This window comes from Anguilla rostrata, chromosome 3 (genome assembly GCF_018555375.3).
Source record: "Anguilla rostrata isolate EN2019 chromosome 3, ASM1855537v3, whole genome shotgun sequence".
NCBI classification, from domain to species: domain Eukaryota; kingdom Metazoa; phylum Chordata; class Actinopteri; order Anguilliformes; family Anguillidae; genus Anguilla; species Anguilla rostrata.
The window spans coordinates 40,036,025-40,061,227 of NC_057935.1; the positions used below are offsets into that span (position 1 = coordinate 40,036,025).

The window sequence follows — 25,203 nt, forward strand, 5'->3', positions numbered from 1 at the left end:
ACACAGCACAGGTGGATAAAATGAAGCTGGCAGCCGCATAACAGAACTTGGTCATGGTCGCGTCAGAGCTTGACATTTCTTCCGTTTAATTAACAATAATTATAGCATGAAATTTAATTTACATATCACCACTCGGCAGACCAATAGCCTACAGTAAAATTGACTTTGTTAGCCCCGTGAATGCACAAAAAAGTAACATGCTCTTTCGATTGTGGTTTATCCATCCATTATGGAGAATACTGCGGACCAAACGTAGCCAGGAACAAAATTCCCACTGCCAAAACCATACAAATCCCTAGAGTTATAGAAATGTTTGGCTTTGTGTGCAAATAATGATTTTTCAACCCTGTGATGCATTCCAAACCTGTAAATGTTGTGCAACAAGAAATGGAATTACTGAAGTATCGTTTCATCTGTGTTCATGGTTTTCTTTCTGTTCCGTGGTGCAAAATGTCACTGTGTCATATGAGTTTTGCAATTTAAGAGTTTTAGTTTCATTTCTCAGTATAATTCAGATGAATGCTGTTGAATATTGTTCGTGATATCATGTAGTTTCAAAAGTAATTTGACAACAAGTGTTTTTTTAAATTATCAGTGAATAGCAAATCAGTTTTACTAATAGCAGATCTGGCTTGTTTTAAAATATGGTTTACTTTTCTGTGAAATAAAAAAAAGTACATGTTTAGGCTATGCATAGACTATGTAGCTATAATGTAATCTATTTTATTGTTCACTTTGAAAGGGGTTAATTTTGTAAAATTAAATTTTGTTTTGAAAACTGATATGGCTTATTTTCTCATGAAGCATCACTAAGCATTGACACTGCATCTGTAATGGAGCTCTTTTTAGTAGTTACTTTTGGTGGGGCTGTAATTGTCATAGCACCTGATTGCACATTAGTGCTGTGGCCTGACAATTAAATCTAAGTATGTGGCACTTGGAACCTTTAAAATGTATAAACATGTTTACATTACACAATGTTGATTTTATATTCTAAAACCAATACATAAACGATTCCTGACCTCTGTATGGTCATGTCCTAACAATATTTAAGTACAGCTTAGCAGGGCACAAACCAATGCCTTAGTGACAGAGTGTTACAGTCCAGCCAGACAGCCTGTTAGGCTTTCCACCAAGTATGGGAGCCGAGTTTTACAAACACTAGTCTCACTGTCCTCCATTACTGGCAAATGGCATCATCTGGCCTACTATCATAGCATGTGTTCCTGCTGTGTGCAACTGAGTGTCTATGAATATATTTTCCTGTTCAGATTTGGATGTTCAAGGCAAAGATCAGATATAGCAAAGGTTTCAAATTCAGGAAATGACACAAGTCACGATGCACACTGATTTCACTAGTCTGCTGATTTTGACGGTAGCTCAATGATCCAGAAAAGGCATTTATTTTCATAACTTGGTGCCAGTCAGAATGACAATTTGTATCTGTACAAAAATATCTCTGTACCACCTGAGGTGTGAATTGTCTGCCACAACATATAACCACTACCTCCCCACTCCTGACACCACCCCCTCCCCCCACACAAAACTCCCAGCTGTTTCATGTTAAATTTAATCAAACTGAAAAAAGTGCTTTGGTTTCACAGCATAGCAGCAGGAGAAATAAATATTTCTGCAAAAAGGCCATTTTCAGCGCCATTGAGGATATCCTGACTGCCTAAATGGTTGTTTCTCCCACACCATGCTCTGAAAATGAAAAGGAAAACACTTGAGAATGGGTAAAAAGATTATTGTTTTTAGTCATTTAGTCATTCAATGGCAAAAGTTTGAAATATTATGCATCCTTATGTTCAACCAACCTAAAATCAGAGTGGAGAATGTTGTTTAACTTCTTCAAGAGACCTTGGGCTTTAGAAAGGTGCTATATAAATAAAATGTATTATTACTATTAATCTTAGGAAAATCAACCTGAAATCTGTCCTTGTCTTTTTCTCCACCTTTAAAAAACTGCTATATCCTCTTGAAAGCCCCCACCTCTCCATCACACCAGAACTTTGCAGTAATTTCTTGGACTTCCAAAACAAGGTGGATGTAATATATGAACAACTTGTCTAGGCACAATCTGTCTCTTCCCCATCAGAATGCCCTCCCATTGAACTTGGTAAACAGTCTCTAGTAGCTTTCATCGCCCAGTAAATTAATAGCTCATTTGACAGTCTGCCATGACATTTGGCTAGGTGGCTTGGAGAAGTGGCTCGGTATCACTGGCGCTCCTCTCCGCTGGTTCCAGTCTTATCTTATAGAGGGGGAACAGTGTTTCACTGGCTAATTTAAAATCTGCCCCAGCCCCACTCATACAGGGTGTCCCACAGGGCTCTGTCCTTGGTCTGATACTTTTCCTCATATAATGCTTCCTGTTGATCAGATTCTTTATCGTTTTGGTCTTAATTTCCACTGTCATGCTGAAGATACCCAAACTTATATACATAGCAATCCCTCATCTAACCTTCTTCCCCCAATGTCACCCACTGTCTTGAAGAAATTAAAATCTGGATGAACCACAACTTCTTAAGGCACAAAAGATATGTCCTGCTACTTGGTCTGAAATCTCTGCTAAGTAACTCAGTAAGCAAAGCTAGAGAATTTAAGTAAGCCCATTGATGGTTAATCACCTCTAGCCCTACAACTAAGAACCTTGGAGTTACTTTGGACCCCCCACCTCTCTTCCCAGTCCCACATTAGAAATATCACAAAATCAGCCTTTTTCCACTTCAAAAATGTTTCCAGACTCAGCCCCTTCGTCACCAATCCTGCTGCAGAAACCCATACATTTGTGTTCACCCACCTGGACTACTGTAATTGTAATTGTTTAGCCTTCCATCCACTTCCCTTGATAGGCCACAGCACGTTCAGAATTCTGCTGCACCGGTACTTACCTGTACCAGACAATGGCAACACATAACTCCTATCCTTCATAGACTTCACTGGCTCCTGGTCAAGTACCACAACACTTTCAAATTACTCCTACTCACCAATGAAGCACTAAATGGATTAGCACTCTCCTAACTCACAGCCTTACTGCATCCTTACGTTCTTTCACATGCACTCCATTCAGCTCACTTCATCCTCCTTGTTGTCCCTCCATCTAAACTCTGTTCTATTGGGGACCATGCATTCAGTACTGTGGCCTCCATGCTCTGGAATTCTCACCCCCGTGTTAGAAATTCAGAATCGCTGACCATGTTTAAATCTAGACTCAAAACTCACTTTTTTACATTTTCTTTCAGCTGACTTTTTTGAAGTTGACACTTTACTTGAATTTGTGGAATTGTCTTCCACCGTGAAGTGTGTTTGGGTGTTCTGAAAAGCGCTTTAAATAAATTCATAATTATTGCATGAATATCAGCCTTAGAATCACTTTTACCTCTTCTTGGAAGACTCATCGGCCTTTAGACACTGAATTATTTCATTAAGGCCAATGGTACATCCAACATGATTAAAAGGGTATCTCTGTTCGAGCTTTATGATTAGTCCCTAAGCATAGCCAGAATCATTACTGCGAGGGAAACAATATTAAAAATATAACCTTGCTGGAATTGAGTAGCACAACAGTATCAGAAAAGATATTAGAAAGTACTGGAAAATTATTGGAAGTTCCCAAAAATGTCCTTAATAGGCCTTTTTCTTTTTCCGGGGGAAATGTTTTGCCATCATCTGGATGTACTGATCCGTCAAAACCTTAATTAGCACAGTGTACGGAACGTCTCATTACACCCCCCCCACCCCCTTCCACCATTTCCTCTTTCTCTCCGTGGGACAAAGCAAACGTTGAAGCCGTTTAACCGAAGGCTTGGCGCTGAGCAACTGCAATGGCTCTTTCCCATATGGCAAATTAAAGTGAGGGAATTTTTTCAAATGTAAAAAAGATACTTCGATATTGAGCCATCTGTATTAACATCAAACCTCTTTGAGCTTGTGCATGTGATCCAAACATGTCCATTTCCCCCCGTTTATAATGTGCAGCTGGATTTGCAGCGCAGACGAGCAAGAAATGGAAGCTGTACAAATGCGGAGATGATATCTACGGCTTCCCAAGAGCCTCGGAGCAGGACGAGCGCGCGGCGTGCTGTCGCCGGCACGGGCGATATCTTCCACACCTCCAGTCAGACTGCGTCTTGCGTACTTTAATTAGCAATGATTTGAGAAGACGAGATGAAAAACGCCAGGGCTTTTTGAGAGGCGCTTTAGCTGCTGTGGACGTCGCTGAGAGCAGACTGCTGTCAGAGCTCATCCTCTAGCAGAGCAAAGATAGAATCTCGACACCTGCAAAATCGGACGAGCCCCCCTTTCAACTTCTTGTTTTTGCCTGAATTTTCAGTCGCGCCGAGAGGCTTTCACCGGAGTTGCTGTACTCAGCACATCAGAAACTGTGTACTGGATGAGGACAGCAAGGATTGTCACTGGACTGAGGTGTCATTGCTTTGAGGTGTCAGGTGTTGCTGCCCTCCCCCCACACCCACCCAAGAGCTTACAGCATACAGTCCAGATGTGTACCTCCCTGCGTCCTTTATGAGGTTGCTATGCTTTTAAAAATATCTAAAATTTGTAATATAAAGATCTGCTTCTGCAACAGAGGCACAGAATTCCATCTCAAACATCCGAGGCACATTCTGTATGTACATTTGCATAGTTTTTATGGGGGTATAAATGCACAGCACTTGTGCCCCATCCAGTTTGCGTTACATAAAATACCACTCATGAGATCAAGTCCTTCTAGAGTGTAATTCAGTTACTACTTGATCAACCATTTCATTAAAAAGCCCTCAAAACTTTTGATTGCTTCAGCACACTGAGGGGCATTAACATTTATGTACTTACAAATTTCATATGAGCTGCCATTAACACTGCACATCTCCAGAGGATACAGTAAGCACAACAATGTACTGTATGAACTAACTGCACATCTTGAGAAATAGCCATTTGTACTTAAATGTTTTTTTGTTTTTTTTAAAGAGTTGAACAAATACTGCTTACTACTATAGGGAAAAGGAGCCATTGTATTGCAATGGTATGCCAAGACATCTTATCTCAAAACACACAGGGGTCTGAAGGGCTTCAAACCATAGACAGTTTTAAATACATATTAACAATCTTATACAGCTTGATGTTGCACAATGACTGTGCATTGTTCATCCTGCTCAAAATTTAAGTTTATTTCCCCTATCCAAACTTGGCCATTGGTTCTCTGTATTTAGGGGCTTGCTTGCTCACTCAATGGATTCAAATGTATAGTACTTGGGATACACAAACAGTATCAAGAAGTTGCTTGGCACACTCTTCTTCAGTCTATCACGTTCTATCACTGCAAAATAAAGGCTAACACAAACTTTATGCATTTTATAAGGAATACATTTTAAGGTTTGTCTTTACAGCTAACATGACATACAAAATATCAATACATAAATTTCCTGACAGCAAATCAACTGTAATTTACTGTAAATGATAACAGACAGCTTAGAAAAGCAGTACAGTATCACAGACGCATCAAAATCCATTGGACTACATTTTATATGTCATCATAGCACAGTGTCTCAGACATTTTTGGTACATTTACTCTTGTGCGCTGACGGTCATTTTGAAGTTGAAATATTAATGTGTGTATGCAGGGGGACACAGATGGCTGCATGACAAGAGATCAACTCCATGTTCAAATGTCAATGTATTGAAATGTGCAAAGATCATACATGGCTGTTTTGTGCTTCGGACTTCTTATAAAATTACTTCAAACTTTCCTTGCCTTCAGTGAAAACTGATGCGCAAAGCTAGTTTTCTCGCTCAACACAACCACTCCCTGGACTCGATGAAATTACTGAAGCACAGCTTCAATAAAACTGGCTGGAACTGGAGGATTTCTAGAACGTTTGCAAAAGAAGGCATCGATTGTCAATCGAGTGTGGACCCGGAGTACTGGAACAAGGCCATACGTGCATCTCATTAGCAAACGATGCATCAGAGCCACTCGCAAACTGATAACAGAGTAATGCCCAGGTAGAGAGCGTCACTGCATTCCCAGGTAGAAAGTAGAAAATGTGCTGAAGTGCACCCTTTCGCATAGCTCACTGAGGTGCAAAAGGAAAGTGGGAGGGGCATGTTCACAGATGATGCAAGACATGTTAATCCAATGATGACAAGCCAACATGCCAAGCTGCAGCAGCATCTCTTTTGTAGGAAGGATTTTTAGCTTTGGTACAGATTTGGCCAACACTGTTACTTCACTGGGGAAAAGAAACATGTCAAATACAAATGAATGACATGACAATGACAGTAAGCAAATAAACAAAGAGGTGTTCACTGAGCACATTTTAAATAGTCCAGATAAGGAAAACTTAACGTGTAAACAAAATGGTGCCAATCACTGGAGTATCCACTATGTAACAAGTTCATGTATCTGTGGCATAAATAATTTTAGGAGTGAAAAAAATTATTCTCAAAAAAAACAGAACCACAGAAGAAAAAGAAATCCATGTAACAAATGTTGACACTTAAGAAAAATACAAAAATGCAATGTAATATGACCAAATGTGTAGATTAAGGCTACAGTGATACCACAGCAGCTCAAATGACAGCAATTTGGACCACTATTAAATTACATCTTTGCAGCTAAAACTCCATTCTGTTTTACATACATCATATAACAAAGATGCTCAGCACCTTGCACATGTTTTACTCCTGTCTGTGGATATTATCTATACATGGACTCAAGTTATACCCCATTTCTTAATTGACTTCCTGCATTTATACACGTGTATCATTGAAGACACAAAAAATATGATCAGAAATGCACCTGAACTTTTTTTTTCCACAAAACCATGCATTGTGTTCCGCCCTATTCTTTTTCATTTCAAAACAAAAATAATATACATTTCCTTTCGTTAACCATAGAACATAGTTCTTTGCCATTAAGCAGAACAGGGAGAAATCATTTCAAAATTACTCAAATCTATACAAGTTCAAAATAAAGTGAATGAGTGTGTGACAAAAATGTGTAAACAAGACTATGGTAAACAAATCTTCATATTTACCCAGTATTACAGGAGGTGCAGAAAACAGATACGCTCTATTCTCTTCCTTTTGTGTTGCGTCCAGACTTACACAGTTTCTCATAATGTACATAACGGTTTGAAAAGCATTTCATCAAACAGGGCCGACTAACTTTGAAACCTGTCTTTTCGGAGACGGCGAATGCGAGTTTTTTTAAATATGAAAATGGTGCCATCAATATGGGGCATATTAAATAGGTCTTTTAAAAAGTGTGAGTGACTTGGCCCTGCTCACAAAATGTTCACACTTTTTCCCAATGTCTAGTCACAAAAGAGGCTAAACACTAAGGATAAGCAATGTTTTCCCAGTAAACCCTTAATGACACATTCCTCTCAGAGCTCCATTGTAAAACTACTGCATTTTATGGGAACTAGTGCAATCTGGAGAAGGCCTGGTCTCTTACAAAAGCAGGCACACAGTTAAATACAGGAGTAACAATATAAACTCTGAAGCCATGGCGGATAGTTTTAAGGCCATTTGAAATGACGGAAAACATCGCAAATAAAGCTTGAAAACCAAAAAACAAAAAAACAAAAAACTCTTGGGGGTCAGTGGAGGAGGAGAGCGCTGTGTGTTACCCATCCCCCGCATTCTTACGACGTCGCTCCCCACTGGCTGGTGTGGGCGGGGTACCACCGCGCTCTCCGAAACACCTGGGTTTTCCTGTGAAAGTCTTTTAAAAAGCGCCGGGCAGTCAGGACTGTTTTAGGCGCTTTCTGGCCAGGCCGAAGGGCGGGCACTGTGCGGACGCCAGCGCGCGGAAGGCCTCCGCCACCAAGTGGGGGTGGGACTGGATCATGGACTTCCAGCCCGCGGTCTCCATAATGTCTGTCGCATGGCTGCAAGAACACAGGACTTCAATGAATTCACAAACGATAAGGACATACCCTACATTTAAATAAAAAAAAGGAGAGAAGAGAATGAAAACCGGATAAATAAAGTCCAGACAGGGATGGTAAAATGGATGCTGGATACGTGAACACAGGATCATGCGTACATTAGCTCTCACTTTTTAATATTACTTTTTAATTTAATTTAATTTAATGACCCGAATGGTGGGATAATGTGAGCAACTATCTGGTATAATACTACAATTACCACTCCAATTACAGAACAACACTACATGGCTCATGGTGTTCGTCAGGCATGAGGGGATCGTCTGACTCTTTTGCTAGCTACCTGCACTACCTGTCTATTTCATTTGTATCAATAAAAAAATCTATGCCAGCAAATATTTCTTATGGAGAAAATGTCTTTATTTACAATATTATTCGCATGTTTTCAAATACTTGAAATAGACACCCATGATGTTTGTAAGGTATTTTTTGAAGGTTGCATCGAGCATAATATGCTAAAATAAAGCTAATAACATAGACACAGCCACATAACATCTAGTCAAACCAAAGATGATAACATGACTAAGATCCCTCACTTGTTTTGCACAGTCTTCCCAGACTTGATAGGGAATTGACAGGGGATATGTTGGGAGCAAGTGAAGCGTCTTGATCACCATTATCTTTGGTTGAATGCAGAAAAACTGGATAGTAAGGATAGTAAGGCACTGCTGTCAGATTATTTTAAACTTCTGTTTAGTCAATTATTTTGATCACTGGTGGGTTTACCAGTGATGTGACACACTGTAAATTATAATCGCTATTAGACTGTTAATATTTTGCTTTCTGGCAGCCTGTAGTTAGATCGTTCTGACAGCTTAGTTAGCCTAACTAGTTAGTTAGTCTAACCTTACCTAACTGTGCAGCCTAGTATACTTTTTCTGACTCTAAACTGTTGCTTGTTCTGAGCAAGTGTGAATGCCTGCGTAAACAAATAAATGCTCACATTGAGGACATAAAGACTAGCGTTGTAAAGTCTTTTGGGTGTAATGTTTTTCTGGAAAATAAGTTGTTTAGTCCTATAAAGAGTGAGGTTTAATCCAAACGCTGATTGTTGCATCATTCGTAAATCGTGTTCTAATCACACTGGTGTGACTGTACGCTTCAGGGGCCACTCTAGCACTGTAAACCCCATGTGACCGTACGCTCCAGGGTTAACTAATGCCACTAATGCAGAGATGCACAGCCATACCATCCATTTGTACCTAAATCACTGCACTCTGGTGCATATTTTTGTCTCGCTGATCTATCAATCACTTACTTGCTGTTCCAGTTCTTCCCATCTTTGCAGCCCAGTTGCCTCAGTACGCTGCACCTACGGCAGGATGATAGAAGAACGTAACGTTTACACTGCTGAACCAAATAGGCGGTCATTCTTCGAGGAGTTCTGAAGTGATACTTGCCTGTTGATAAAATCTATGGCTTGTGCTTTGAGCTGCTCGGCACTGTGCAGGTCTGCGAGGATGAGTATGTCGGCAACATTCTCCACTGAGAGGTTGCTGCACAGGGCTTCTTCACACATGACCTTTAAGCGCTCCAAAGCATACTATGGGGACACGCGTACACACACACACACACACACGAATAAACAAACACACGCACACAGGTCAGCTTAGATACGTCCCCTCTCCTCTGTATTAGAAAATCAAGAAAGTTACCAACTCTGCGGACTGTGAAGATCAAAATCTAAAGGTTTTATGATGACAACATCAAGTATGTCATGGTTTAGAAAAGGGTGGAAGTTTCCTGGATACACTGGCCTTTCTATTGTTAAAGGTACGGCATGCTGAATTCCTACGCAAGTCTGAAATGCCATATTAAAATGGTTCTACTCCAGCTGTCTGAAATTGCCTCCCACGTCGAAGTCTCATTTTATGCCACTCACTTTGTCTGCAGCTGCCAGTAAGTTGTCAGCCATTTTCTCCAGGTTTGGTGCCTTCCCCGTGTAAATGAAGCCCATCATCTCTTTAAAAACCTCAGGGTCAACGTCACTTATGTCTACACGGTTCTGCAGGACGAAATGACAAGCGTTATATGTCTGAACAACTGGTAAGTCATTAAACAGGGAGAAATGTATTATGGGAATATTAAATTATGTGAAAGTAAATTAACATCGACTCCTGGAGAAAAAGGAAGTCATTGCCAGTTGACTATTTTGCCATTTTATTCTGTAATCGGTACAAGCCTGAAAAAAAAAAAAAAAAAACTGTCAAGTAACATTATATGCTGTAAACGTTACCGTGAAGACATGTCATCTAACATAATAGTCTGTAAAGGCTAACCTTTAGGGCCTGTCCTCTAAAATAATACACTGATAAGGATACCCAGTAAGTCTTGTCATCTAATATAATACCCTCTTAAGTTAACCTGTAAGGTCGGTAATCTAACATACTACCCTGTAAAGGTTACCTTGTAAAGACTGTCATCTAACATAAGCCATAGAATTTACCCAGTACACTGTAAGGCCTGTCATCTAATGTAATGGTGTGTAAAAATCTGCCATAACATAACACTCTCTAAAAGTTACCCTGGGGAAGTCTGTCATGTATACCGCTTGAAATTAAAATGACATCAAACTTCAATCTTTATTCTTTAGTTTTTGAGCTGTATTAGAAAAAAGAGCACAGTGTCATTCTCAAAACAGAAAATGAGGATGTAAAACAGACAGCCATTTGATTACATCAACATGATTTCTAAAACTAAATTCCATACTTTACTGGCGCAGCTGTGCCAAATCTTGCCTCTTTTTCAGAACGTGTGCCTTTAAAAAACACATTTTAAAAGAAAGCAAAGGGAAACACAGAATTATTGTATGTCCCATTTTGAAATGTTTTACTGGCCATCAGAAACCGATGCTAAGTGTTTGCATAAGTGACTGGTGTGCAGAATGTTTATTTATGCATGTAAAAACTATAAGTTATCTTGCTTATCGGTGTCAGCCTTTATCGATAGCTTGTTAAGAGGTGCCAGCCCTAATCAATAAACAACACAAACTTCAGACACTGAAAGGGGACTGTCACAAACAAACAAACAAGAGTAATTATTTTGTTTCGGTTCAAGTCTGGGTCATCGTCCATGGTAATCTTTAAACGCAGTGCATTTTGCCTTTATTTCGGCATAAACAAACTCAGAAACCCGCATAATACAACCACTGAGTTAAGTGCACTCCCTGCATTGGAATCTACATTAAAATATGTAGCAGGGTAAAGTGATTTGCCATCCGTCAGTTACTGAGGTGGTTACTGACAAAATGACTACAAATGCATTTGACAATGCTACCGTTTTGTTACTAGCTCAGCCACTAGGGTTGTACAATGCTATCAGTTCTGTTGCACATTCCGCCATCTTTGTGTAATGCTACTGGTTTTGTGACTAGCGGAGCTATTTGCCATACAGAAGTGGCTGTGCAAATAAAACCAACATTATCAAAAGCATATGAGGGCACTAACCATGCCCCACAGTCCTTGAACAGTATGCAAATAACTTAAAATAGCCATGATACACACCTTCCGCCATTGACAATGTTTACACTGAAAGATCACCAGACAACCTTTATATTTTTCTAGCAAGCATTTATTTGCATTCATTTTGGATTCTAAAAACAGTAATGTTCAATGAAACTGAACCTAGCCTGTGAATTCAAATGAAATTACACAGCATTGAAGCATCTAGTTAGTTTTCTAACTCTGCATTTGAAAATATATACTTAAAGAAGGCTTAAATTTTGACAATCAGTGTGAACGCTACTGCAGCTAAGGTCTTGACACTCACGAAGCTCACAAATGCATTAATTGCATTACATAACATAACATTAAGTGCATTAAGAAAGAGACCACACATTATGATTGATCTAAGGATGTCACGACAAGATAACTCAGCTAATCAGATCAGTTCCTTTTCTTTTTTGTGAACCACATTAATCCCCAGCCAAAATAAAACATTTACAGGTAGACCCCCTGCTCAAAAAAACTTACCTTCTTACTTTCTTCCATTTCATGTTCAAACATGGCATTAAAAACTGGAGATCTGGCTGTGAATCAAAGAGAAACATTTCAGTGGCTTACAAAAACCAACACAAACAAAGTTTTTCCTCATTGAAATATATAAAATTATAGGGAAAAAATGAGAATGCCAATATGAATGAACTGCAAAGGACAATACTGGATATCCCCAAAAAAATTACTTTTGAATCTTGTTCCCACATTCCCCTTTTGGAATGCATATGTATACATGTAGGCCTCCTCCACAGCTGTAATCTCTGTCATAAACATCAGTTCATACCAGAGGAGCCCATACTGCACAATGAGGCAAGTGATACCAACTGTTTGGCCCTGTGGGATTTCTGGACGCTGCCAGAACCGTCAGTTAACGAGTTAGTGCTTTAGCTGAACCACAATCTTCATTCTTTCTCAACCCCACATTTTAAGAATATCCTAGAATTGCCCATGACAGAAAAACTACCCATCAAACCACAGCTATAAATATAAAAAAAGCGTTCCCCACCGATGGTTCCCGAGGTTGCCCTTATCCGAGCCTCGGTGGCAGGCTGCTAAGTGACAGTTTCTGCACCGCGGCTCTTTTAATCACACAGCAGTGCTGACATGGCCGGTGTGGAGAGAGAGAGAGGGCACAGAGCACCCGCATATCCCTTATCCTGCCCGTCAGCACGGCAGGGATGGATTAGCACTGTAGGGAATTGGGGGGGGGGTCTTTACCTGCTAATATGGATTTGTGGGCTTTGAACTCCTGCCCCCGTACGTAGAGGCTGCAGTCTGTGAACCTGGAGCACTCCCACAGGTTCCCCAGGTCGTCAGACAGCTGGCATTCCGGAACCTTCAGCATGTTCATGTTGGACTGGCCGGAGATGTTCACAGAGTCTTGGACCACGCTCACCTAGAACGGCGCGGGAAGAGACTGTAAATTACGCAGCCAACGACATTCCAGTTTGTGCTTCATGTTAACTTATGTTACAGCACATTTCCTTGGTAAACTACAAATAAGAACCTTTCATCGAATTGTCTCTTCCTAACAAATGCTTGATAACTACCATTTAAATGCCACTGAGGCATGACATTCAGGGAGAAGTATTACTTCAGTGACAAGAAGAGAAATACAATGACAGGCATAATTAATAAACGTGTCTGTCATGACAGCAGGGTATCACTAACATATCAAACAGTGCAGACACATTGGCAGCTCAAACACCAATAGGCTGAAGTCTAATGACTTCAATAAAGTGTAAATATGGTTCAAATTGGGAAATGTTTCCACTCCAGAATCTACTTTCCTTCAGTAATAAGATGAAAATTACACTAGCTCCTCACTATACTGTCATGTACAATTAAATAACATGACGGATGTTTATGTTGCGTCAAACAGGACCAGCCGTCCAAGGCATAAAACGGGGTGTTCAAGCAAAAACGACACAGGAGAAAAGCAGCAACCACAAACAGTAACCTGCAATTTCTACAATGCAGCCAGTTGAAGTTCAAATTAATTAACTTCCCTGGGACAGCTTTACTTAACGAGGAAAGCAATTCCATCTTCAATTTATAGCTAATCTACTTTAATTGCTCATTTCCCTGAAAATGTTAATAATCTTTTCCCTCATATTCAGATAATTGTGTTTGTAGCAAATTCTGTGGATGCGTTACTTAACCTGATCTCCCTAAGTGACTTTAAGATGTATTTTTAAAGTGACACTCTCTAAGGCAAGCCTTTTCAACATCTTTCATAGCTCTCATTACATTACAGGCACTTTCATAGCTCTCGTACATGACATCGAAAAAAAACGAATTTAAGTGCCAGAATTTAGAAGCTTCCTGAACTACATGTTTTTAACCAGAGATGAAATTTCTTGAAATTCTTTTAACCGATCGCCAGCACCATTCATTGATTAATACTGATTAACCGATCAGCATAAAATCTATGGCCTATAAAAAAGTATGAATCAAAATAGGCCTACCACAATGAATTTTATAAATCAGAGAGGTTTTATTATGACATGCTCAAACAATTATTAAAACAGGATTTGCACTGTGCATTAAGGCCATAATGGCAAGAAACAAAGATTATATAAACATGGATTCACGGACTGAAAAATCTGTTGAGGAGGGGAGAGGAGGGACCGCTGACATTTTTATTACAGGCTGGCTGAACTGCCACTGTGATGGTGACAAAAAATATTGCTTGTTAATGCTGCTCATTAATGCTTAATTTTGCAATAAACAAATGCATGTTTTTTTTGTCTTTCTGACAACACGTGTAGCCGCTAACAAGGTCTTACAATAAAAAGAACATATTGATCTATTCAATGGTGTAAATCATATTCTATAATGCAAATAGTAGGCTATTCATTTAACAAAATAGTAGCAAGTTCCACACTTTGTAAAGTAGGCCTCTTGATGTGCCGCAAAAAAGGTAAGTAAAGGCATAAAATAGAATGTAGTACCGTAAAACCCCCAACAAAAGACTGTTAACAAAAGACTGCTATATTCCTGAAGGCGGCAACATATAGCTGTAACATGAAAAACACAGCCTACATTATATGCCATTACCTAACTTATCAGCTAAGAAATCAGGTAAGTAATATGAGCATGTCTATGCACTGGGAGGTCATTTTCATCCTGACACAGCTGCAACGGTAGACTTTCACCACGTTAGAAATGAGAACTTATCCGCTTAGCCGTTCAAACCGTACTCCTTATTTCACCTTCCCCCCCCACACCACCTCCCAACCAACCCTTTAACCCACACTGCAGATCATATTGTAAACTCTGACATGAAGGTTGCTGACATCCGCAACTCATTTCAGATGGTGCAGTCTCCAAACACAAAATAATCCTCTCCCCAGACAACCCTCCTTCTCTGCCAAATCATTACCCCTACACCCCTTCTCTGCCTTTTTGCCTCACGCACTCACTGACCACGCTCAAATTCTGCTATCCCATCGTCCAAGTACCTGCACCCAGGATCCCATCCCTACACCCATTCTTCAGTCTATCTCTCCTGGCATCTTCCTATTCATCCCCTCTCTGCTGAACTCATTCCTGTCTACTGGATGAGTCCCCGCAGTCTTCAAACAAGGTCACGTCACCCTCCTCGCTCAAGAAACCCACTCCTGACCCCGCTGCCAACCTGAACCACTGTCCTGTCTCTCTTCTTCCCTTTCACTCCAAGAGCACTGAACGTGCGGTTATAAACAACTCTCCTTTCCTTTCTGAAAATGACCTCCTAGACCCTCGCCAGTCTGGTTTCAGCATTGAACACTCAGAGCTGCCCATCCTTGCAGTCAGGGAGGACCTCTACTCTATAAAATCAGCTTCTCTCTCCATTCTAATCCACTTTGAACTCTCTCCAGCTTTTGACACAGTTGGGGTCTACCCTCACTACCTTGGGGATCTTCTGCACAACTATCAACTTGTTTGCTTCCTACCTCAAAATTCTCTCCTACCAAGTTACGTGGTGGGGGTGCAGAATTTACAAAATCTCAGGGTTTGGTCATCATGCCTATCATGTATATCATGCCATGATATAAATATGTACGTAGCAATTGCGTGACGGTCAAAGTTTTTAATTACCATTTTTGATTGCTTTCGACATGTCATGAGGCATTATGAAGTGCATTTAGACAAGGCCTCAAGGGTGCTCCAAGCATAAAGTGTCAAATAAAACGCTACTAAAATACTGACTCCTGAACATGTAAATCATCTCGGAGAACATCACTATTTTAATGCTGTTCACTCTTCCATGAAATATCAAACGCTAAACCTCGTCAGATGAGTGAACTCCAGAGCTAAAAAATCCAAATTACCTCACAGAACAGCGTGAGCTTGTCCTCTGGTAGAAGTCCATTTGCCTCGTCAAGCAAAAAATCTCTTCGAATAAATTTTTTGAAGCCCCAGTCCTTCCCTTGGACAAATCGATATGCTCTCTGGCTTTCTATTGTAGGTGGGAAACAAAGGCATTAATCACACCTCAAACAGTCCAAAACTGTCCATGGGCTGAAAGAGAGCACTGCAAAACTGTATCTGTCATCATTATTGGTGCATGGAGGGTTGGCAAAGTGGCAAAATTCATTCTACATTGTTATTAGCTAATAAATTGTGTATGATATTCAGTCAAGTTCAAGACAAGCAGTGCCAAGCAGCATCCAAATACAAGACAAAAAAAGTGTGGTACTCCTTACCCATAGCTTTAGTTTCTTCTCTTTTTGCGTTGAGCAAGGAAAACTTGAACTTTGCTCTGACTTCACTTTTTGGACAACTAACCAGAAGTAAATACAATGAAAGGTAATCTTTGCTTTCGTCATCCAGTCCCTTTGGGTTAACACGGAGGCACCTAACAGACACACAAAGGAGCTTATGAATCACCTGAGACCTTTAGTGGAAAAACCTTATTGAACACATCTATTAACATAGCAAGCTCACAAATGTTCTTCCACAAACTCACATAATACAGTTGCTCTTTTCATTGACTTTCAAACATCAGATGGAACTACCATTAGGTTAAATTTTTTAATTTAATTTCTGTATATTAAAAAACATGACTGAATTGGACAATTATGGCCACTACTAGCATTTTTCGGTCTGCTTAACTCCCATTTACTGAGACAGATGAAAAAGATACAAATGTGATACCCCAGACTGAAACATTACCATCTCTGGTGAGGCACCGGTTTTTGGATAAAAACATCTCACAAATAAATGTAATACTTTCTCACCATTTCATCTTGTCATTGGGTCCGGATGAGAAGGTGGAACTCTTCAACACCTCCCCCATCTCCTCCCGGCAAAAACTAAAGTTATTTATGGTCCACATGTAGGAGAACTTCACTACTTTAACCTAAAATACAAGCAATAAACAAAAATAATTTTTCATTAATTAATTTAAAAATACATTCATGACATAAACTGTTATACAGCTAAAGCCTGAAAAGCTAACTGAACAACATGCTCATTCAGAAGAGGCATGTATAAATAGCCACTGTGACTAGGATAACTGGCAATGTACGGGTGCACAGAACCAATTAACTACAGCTTCATCTAATAAAGACTAAAAGGATGGACATGGTGAAATACACTGTACATGCTGCGTGGGGCTAACATGGTAAAATCCAGATGGTACACTTCCTGGTGGGACATTCTGAGAACGTCTCACACAAAATTCCCTTGTCTCATTTTTCCCGGACATTTTCTATAAAGAAACTTCCACTGGTGGAAGGATTTTGAAGCACATTTGAGATTAGGATCACAATGTACAGCTGTGAAGTACTACTTCCAGTAAAAGTGGCCTTATCAGCATTCAAAATTAATATACAAGCCCATTCAAGCTTTATTTCAACTTAACAATACAAACAAAAACAGAAAGTTACAAGTTAACATCGCACTGAAATTATTTTTAAATTGTATTTGAGTGCTGAATAATTTCTGTTACAAGTAGCTGGGGTACAAATGGGATAAAGCCCTCCAGGCTGTCCGGTTGCAAGGGCAATAAAGCACTTCAGGGTTGTAAACAGTGGCATGGATTTGCCTGAGGACTCTATAACACCAGCCTGTCATGTTCTGCTCATATACAGCGGCACTGAACATTCTGGCTCATATCAGAAATTATTGTAGAACATTTCTCAGAAAACAGAGTCCACACCCACCCGTCATCCTGCAACATACACACAAGACAACACTCAGAGGGTTTACATGATGTTTGAAAAAGTCGATTTATTGTATTTGTCTGGCTAAAACTGGACTTTTAAAAATCATGTAAACATCGTAGTCCGACTGAAATCGTACAAAGTCGGACTAACATACCTAGATAATGGGGTTCGGGGTCGATTTACTACAGCATGTATACGCTTCAATCGGACTACAATTGGCCTAAGCGTTCTGCGCACGTTCCATAATTTACATAGCAACTTTACGCTCACAGTGGCCTAGCGGAATAAAGCGGATAAAGAAAAAAAAAATTTTCATTTCATTTTTTCATTTCACTCATAGTGAATGGATAAACAGGTTCTGTCCAGAGGCTGATGCAATTTTCCTTGAAAACTGGCATTGGTCACATGCTTAGGGTCATAATTCTTAAATGCAAGTAGCACTCAACAGGAGTTGTAGGCATCAACATCAATAGTTGCTGAAATGAACAAGCTTTGCGCTTTGATTACAATGTGACCAACATAATGAACAATCGCTGCCCAGCACAGATACGATGAAACAACAAATAAAAATGTCCATAGAACAGGAGGGTTCTACCTGTGTGTAGCACCAGCTCTCAGCCACAGGTCCGCTGGACATCTCCCCTGGCGGAGGGGGGGTGGGGACCCGTGACATCGCCAGCTTAGCCTTCAGGCAGAAGCGCCGATGTCCCTTTAAATTTCACCACTTAACCTTCCATGGGAAAGAGGCAAACACACGGTCAAAGAAATAAAGACGGCAGAAAGTTTACACCACCACATAAAACAACATCAAATCAGACAAAGATTCAGGGTATAGTTTCAACAGTTGATTTTCGTCAGAGAACCTGCATCACAAGGTTCAGTGCCATCACAGTAATTGTGGACAGTTCGCTTTCTTGCTTACAATTATTGTTGATTTCCCTTGAGTGTTAAAATGTTAGCATAAATAATGCTCGTCAAGACAGCCAAAGAAATCTAGCCTACTCTTTTTGAAAAATGGTGTCTGCCAATTTCACAGCATTATAACACAAAGGGCTACTGTGACAGAACTGGATGCAGGAGAAATGAATGCTGGAAAAGAGTCTATCCGGCAAGGAGAAACAATGCTATGTCAAAGAGTGTAACGAAAACAGAACCAGAAGTTAGTCTTGAATTTTCAAGACACATTTAGTAAATTTACAGAAAATGAACAAAAGATGGGAACAAACAAATTATGACAATTGAGGTACTGCTCTGTTATGGTTCAGCACCATCTTCTGCAATTAAATCTTCGGTTTTCACATTCTCTAAATAATGGCTTGTAATTTCATAAACATGATGTGCACATGTAAGGCCCTGGTATTACAAAAAAATTAGGTGGGAGCATGGGGAATTAATCAAATTATTTAAGACACCATAAGACACTGTAGACTAAGGAAGAGAACAAAATGTTCGTACACTTTTCCCTCGTACATCAGGTGTCAAATTGGCAGCCACAGTGATAGCGGGTAGATGTGGGCTACAGCCACAGTGAGAAGATGTTGGCTATCACTGTCATGAGGTGCTACACACTATATGCTAGCAATAAAGTGTAATAACTATTTGGACAAACCAACTTTGACCCTGTGACATACCTGCCTGCGCCCAATTCTACAGTGATAAGGGGAGAATGGTATCAAAGACCAATTCATTTGAAACAGTCAATTTAGAAGATCAAAGTAAGCAAGATCTTTAAAACGGAAATGATAACAATATTGTTTTATGGTAAATAGCAAAGCGAGAACTTCTGAAGATAAGCTTAAAGGCGAGTGATTCATCCACCATAACTTATAAGATTGCATCTATTTACAGTGACTCGAAATCATGAAGTTGATTTAGTCTTCGACCCAATAAAATGAACAACAGGACAATTCCCCCAAAACTGTAAATGATTGAGAACCTTTCCCATTTCAATGAAAAAAATTAATGAAAATTTATGTATCAATGTATATTAATGAAAATGAAATAATGGCAGTAGCAGGGCATCAGCATGAAGGAAATCATGTAACCAACTCTGGATTCAGTCAATCGGAAAAACGTCTTTGCCTTTAGGCAGAAAACAGAATTATTTTTCTTGATTTTGTTCTGTGCTCCACAATTTTAGATTTATAATCAAACTATTCACATGTGGTTAAAGTGCAGGTTCTCGGGTTTCTTTAAAGAGTATTTTAGAAACACTTTTAGGTTTCACCATGTAGAAATTAGAGCACTTTGTATAGTCTCCAATTTTAGGGCACCATAATCATAGGTGTGTTAGTCAACTTGCTTCTTCAGTGCAGGTATGAGAGCACTTTTATTATCTAGTCTTTGATTCTAGGCATTTGATTGCCTTTGGAGTCTGTTATTGGCGTTTGCCAACATGAGGACCAGAGGTGTGTCAATGAAAGTCAAGGAAGCCATTATGAGGCTGACAAATAAATAAAAAAACTGTCTGACATAGGCCAAACCAAAAGCTTACCTAAATCAACTGCTTGGAATATCATTCAAAAGGCCACGGAAGACCTCTACAGATGACTGAAGAAGTCTAGCCATAATGAATAAAATATCCAAACACCTATCCGACAGATCAGAAAAACTGTTCAGGCAGCAGGTGTGCATGTGTCAGTGACAACTATACACAGAAGACTTCACAAACAGAACTACAGAGGCTACACTGCAAGATGCAAACCACTAATTAGCCGCAAAAACTGGCTGGCCGGGTCACAGTTTGCTAAGAAGTACCCCCAAAGAGCCGGCAAAAAAGTCTTGTGGACAAATGAGACCAAAATTCACTTGTATCAGTGTGATGGCAAGACCAAAGTGTGGATGCCTAAAGGAACTACCCAAGATCCAAATCACCCCCTTCATCTGTGAAACATGGTAGTGGGGATGTTATGGTTTGGGCATGCATAACTGCCATAAATACTGGCTCATTTGTCTTCATTGATGACGTAAATGTTGATAGCAGCAGCAGAATTAATTCTGTAGTATACAGAAGAATCTTATCTGCTCAAGTTCAACCACATGCCTCCAAACTCATTGGTCAGCACTTCACCCTACAGCAAGACAATGATTCCAAACATACTGCTAAAGCAACAAAGGAGTTTTTCAAAGATAAACATAGAAAAATCCTTGACTGCCCACGTCATTCACCTGATCTGATTCCAATTTTAAAATGCATTTCATATGCTGAAGAGAAAACTTGCCCCAAAGCAAGCAGGAGCTGAAGATGGCTGCAGTGCAGGCCTGGCAGAACACCATCAGAGAAGATGGTGATGGGTCACAGACTTCAAGCAGTCATTGCATGCAAAGTATATGTGACAAAGTACTAAACATGACTTTCATTTGCAAAAAATGAATGTCCCCTAAATTATAATGCCCTGAAATGGGGGGCAATGAATAAAAAGCACCGTAATTTCTACATAGTGAAACCAGAATGCACAAAAATACCCTTAAATAAAAGATGAGAATGTGCACTTTAACCACATGTGACATCACCTCAAAATTGTAGAATAGAGGCAAATAAAGGAAAAAAACTCTTTGTCACAAACATTATGAAGCTCACTGAATATTCAATATAATGTAACTAATTGGAATTGATTTTGATCACTCGCTCCCAGTCACTACTCAATAATTGAATTGCTATGTGCATCAGCAGCAATGCCACTCTTTATTTGTTATGATTGGCTGAAACCATCCAGGGAGCAGTCACAGCTGATAGACAAATGTTTGAGACTTGACTGGTATTAGGACAATCCTATGGTTTTATATACAAGGAATGTCTGGCAACAATATGTAAACACAGACAGAAAATTACTGGTCTTTTCTCTAGCCTGGGATCCAAATAAACTCATTTAATCATTTTTTGCACTTACCATATGTGTTAATGATGGCATATATCTTCTTTCTGTTGATGAATTTACCATGAGTATGCTGGAGAATTATGTTAAGAAGTGACCAGAAGTTGCAGATCAGAAGATCACTGCATGTTTGACAGCATTTTCTGCAAAACCCATCCTGAAGGCAAGATGAAATAAAGCTCTTGGTTAACAACAAACTTAAGAAAAGTCAGATTACAAATACCTTGTGCCTATGAAATGACAAGGAAGGAAGCCTTTTCACAGTGCAACTGCAAAGACTATATTTAAGCCTTATGAATTTCTACAAACTCAGATATGTAATGTTATGCTAATACACAACTTATGTTCTTGGTATGCAGTACAGTTGGACAGCAACTGTCCTGGCCACACATATCAGCAATCATCGACATTTTTTTTTAAATGTCACGGACTTCTATTGTATTATTTTAGCGTATCTTAAATGGCTAAAATGAATTACGTTCGTGGACCAAAACTAACATTGGGCATATCACCAAATAGCACAGCTTGGTATTGTGTCAGTATTTCTGGACAATGAAATACTGCAGCAATGATTTTGGTCATGTGCAAAAAAGTGAGAAGTCACAAAAGAAGATTAGATTTGATTCGGTAACCTCTAAACTGATAACCAGCTAGATCTAGATAGTTACTTTGTTATTTAAATTCCAAATAGATAGCTAAAGTAACTTCAACTATGTTAGAATTAGACTGCAGTCTAAATTATTGTGTTAGTGATCAAACACATCACTGCAGGCTTGCTACCTTGTTGGAAAAAACTGCATAAACCAGCAAATGTTACAATTGCTGGTATGTTGCTGGACAACACTGGTTTTATGCTGATCAACATGATAACGAATCAGATGCGCTGGAAAACCAGCTTATTCAAGTTGGTAAATATGATGGTCACGCTGGCATACACTGGGTCATGCTTGACCAGCTGGTCACCAGGATAACAATCTGCACATCTTTGCGTTTTTTTTTAAACAAGGTACCTATCAAACACCAATAAATAAATGAATAATAATTTCTACAAACGCACATCACGTCTATAAAAAAAAACATCAGCCTAAACGGTTGTTAGCTAGCTAGCTACTCAACGTTGATTGGCTGATTAGGAACAGAAAATAGCAAACATAACCTGGGTTTCTTCAAAAAGAAAACGTGATATTGCCATGTTTTGAACTTAGCAAACTCTAACCATACGTGCTAGTAAGCTGTGACCAACAGATGCAAGACATTAACACAGCTCTACCGCTTTGTGTACAACCAGACGATATCGATTTAAGGTAAGCTAACCTTCGCTAAGTAGAATCATCGAACGAAGTGATTTGCCAGGGTTCGACAAAACGGTGTCACGAAAAGAAACACATGATAACTAGCCATCCTATCTAGTTAACCTAGAAACCAACAACGCATAATCTTTCAACGCCTATTTTTGTCAGCACCCTTATAATAACTCGGGTAATGCAGCTATAGTGCAGTGCAACACTGACTAATACAAATTAATTTACGATAGCTATTTAGCCAAGATTAACTACATTATCCAAACTTATTCAACTGGGACTAATGTCAAAACCAGGCAGATTCGCCGGTAGCAAACAAATATGCCTGCTAGTTTGTCTTGTGAGGAATATTTCTGTTACTTTGCACCTAATTGGGTAGCTACATTCACAAACACTCTGTTGTGGAACAACTCCTAAAATTGTAGTCGAAGCATTGGCTCTTTGGTAAATTAGATCATCCAGATTCTGAGGCAGACAGAAAGCATCACTCAGCTCCTTGGCCTAAATTTGCTGGCTAGCCAGCTAGCCAGTTTCTTCGGGCCAAAACAAGGCTCATTCCGAAACAAAGCACAGGCCCATCAACAACTTAAGTTTAATGTCTGTCAAAGAATGTTCAAGATTAAGCAATTTAACGTTAAACATTGTGCTAGTTGCATATTTAAAATGAATACTCAAACAACAATCATCTTCCTGTAGCTAGCTAGTGTAGCTATCTAAGCAGAATGCTAACCAACATTGGGGAAAAACTAGCTAGCTAAAATCATTTACCGACGAACCTTTCTCTCTCACTCTTCCACCAGGGACAGACAAAATATCCGATCTTTGTCGCTCGCCTTGTTTCAGTTATATTTTACCATGTAAAACTAAATTGAATCTTTCTGATGAGACCAATTGGCGAATTTTTCTATTTCAAAACAGATTTTCACCTATGGCTAGCGTTTGCGGCTCTGGTTTGCTTGGCCAGTATTGAACGCATGCGCCGTTTTAGCAGCTCTTGACAAAACTTCCTGCTTATACGCCAGTCAGACTCAGCAGTGAACTTTGCTTGCTGCAATTCTGAAAAGTTAACTTTATTTAGCGTGAGGCTCAACTTTCCAAATTAAGAAATTGAACGTGAAACAATTGCATTTGTCATGATAAATTAAGGGGGAAATGATTTGAAAAATATATGTAATTTTACTGTCTACGGATATGTTTTATTTTATTCAGCAATTTATGTTTCATCTGTGATTTTCTTCAGCCATTGTGCTTATGTATTTGGAATTTCTCTTCAAGTACAACCTACAGGAGTCTTTCAAGCAGCAGTGGACTGCCATTTCCAACAGTACTGGTCATTCCTCTACTCTCGTCCTCCTGGGATTTTCACATACTACAGTCTCTGAAGTTTACAGAGAATAGTGTAATAAATTAAAAACATCTAGTGAGCAGCAGTTCTGCTCTTCTCCTTGTTGATGAGAGAAGTCATAGGAGAATGGGAAGACTCTTTCAAGCTAACAGAAAGGGTACAAATGCATGAATAAGAGCTGTTTACAAGAGTGGTGTGTAGAAGGGCATCTCTAGGAGCACAATACATCAAACTTTGGTGCGGCTGGCCTACAGCAGCAGAAGACCATGCCGGGTTCTACTCCTGTTAGCTGAGAACAGAAAGATGAGGCTACAATGGGCATATTATCACCAAAACTGGATAACTGAAGACGTTGCCTGGTTCTGACGAATCTTGATTTCTGCTGCGACATGCAGATGGCAATTCCAGATTTTGGCATAAACAGCAGGAATCTATAGATCCATCTTGCCTTGTGTCAATGGTGCAGGCTGATGGTGGAGGTGTAATGGTGTAGGGAATTTTTTATTGTCACACATTAGGACGCTTAATACCATTTGAACCTCATTTGAATGCCATAGTATGTCTAAGCATTGTTGTTGACCATGTGCATTCCTTTATAGCCACAATCTGGATGGAAATTTTCAAAAGGATAATGCACCATGTCATAAAACACACATCATTTCAAGTTTGTTCCACGAGCATGACAGTGACTTCAGTTTACTCCAATGGCCTGCACAGTCTCCAGATCTTAATCGAATAGAGCACCTTTGGGATGATGAGGTGGAATGAGGTACGCAGCATGAATGTGTGGCCGAAAAATCTACAGGAACCGTGTGATGCTGTCGAGTTAGCATGGACCAAAATCCCTAAGAAATGTTTCCAGTACCTTGTTGAATCCATGCCCAAAAGCGTTTAGGCTGTTCTGGAGGCAAAATGAGGTAGTAGTGAGTGAGTGTAAGACGTTTATTTGTTTTTTTTACTTAAATTCTTTTCCTACATATTTTAAGACATAAAATAGGCTATGCATTCATTTTTGAGAAAAATAGCCTTGAAATGACTTATTTTGTTGCATTGATTATTTTGTTTAAAATAACACTAA

The 25,203-nt window shown here is 39.5% G+C and overlaps 1 protein-coding gene across 2 annotated transcripts; it reads right to left on the reverse strand.

Moving 5' to 3' along the window:
• Positions 1-5,340: 5,340 nt before the first annotated feature.
• LOC135250829 (speckle-type POZ protein-like A) lies at positions 5,341-23,766 on the reverse strand. Of its 2 annotated transcripts, none has more exons than XM_064327587.1 (12): positions 23,557-23,766; positions 21,495-21,636; positions 18,200-18,334; positions 16,675-16,796; positions 16,141-16,292; positions 15,766-15,893; positions 12,668-12,845; positions 11,927-11,982; positions 9,838-9,960; positions 9,356-9,498; positions 9,214-9,267; positions 5,341-7,898 (listed from the first exon to the last, which is right to left on the reverse strand). In XM_064327587.1, the coding sequence occupies exons 3-12, from the start codon at positions 18,275-18,277 to the stop codon at positions 7,754-7,756; spliced, it is 1,179 nt and encodes a 392-aa protein (XP_064183657.1). In that variant the 5' UTR covers positions 18,278-18,334; positions 21,495-21,636; positions 23,557-23,766; the 3' UTR covers positions 5,341-7,753. The 2 variants fall into 2 exon arrangements, with proteins under 2 accessions (XP_064183657.1, XP_064183658.1); XM_064327588.1 differs by having other exon boundaries at positions 23,549-23,766.
• Positions 23,767-25,203: the final 1,437 nt, after the last annotated feature.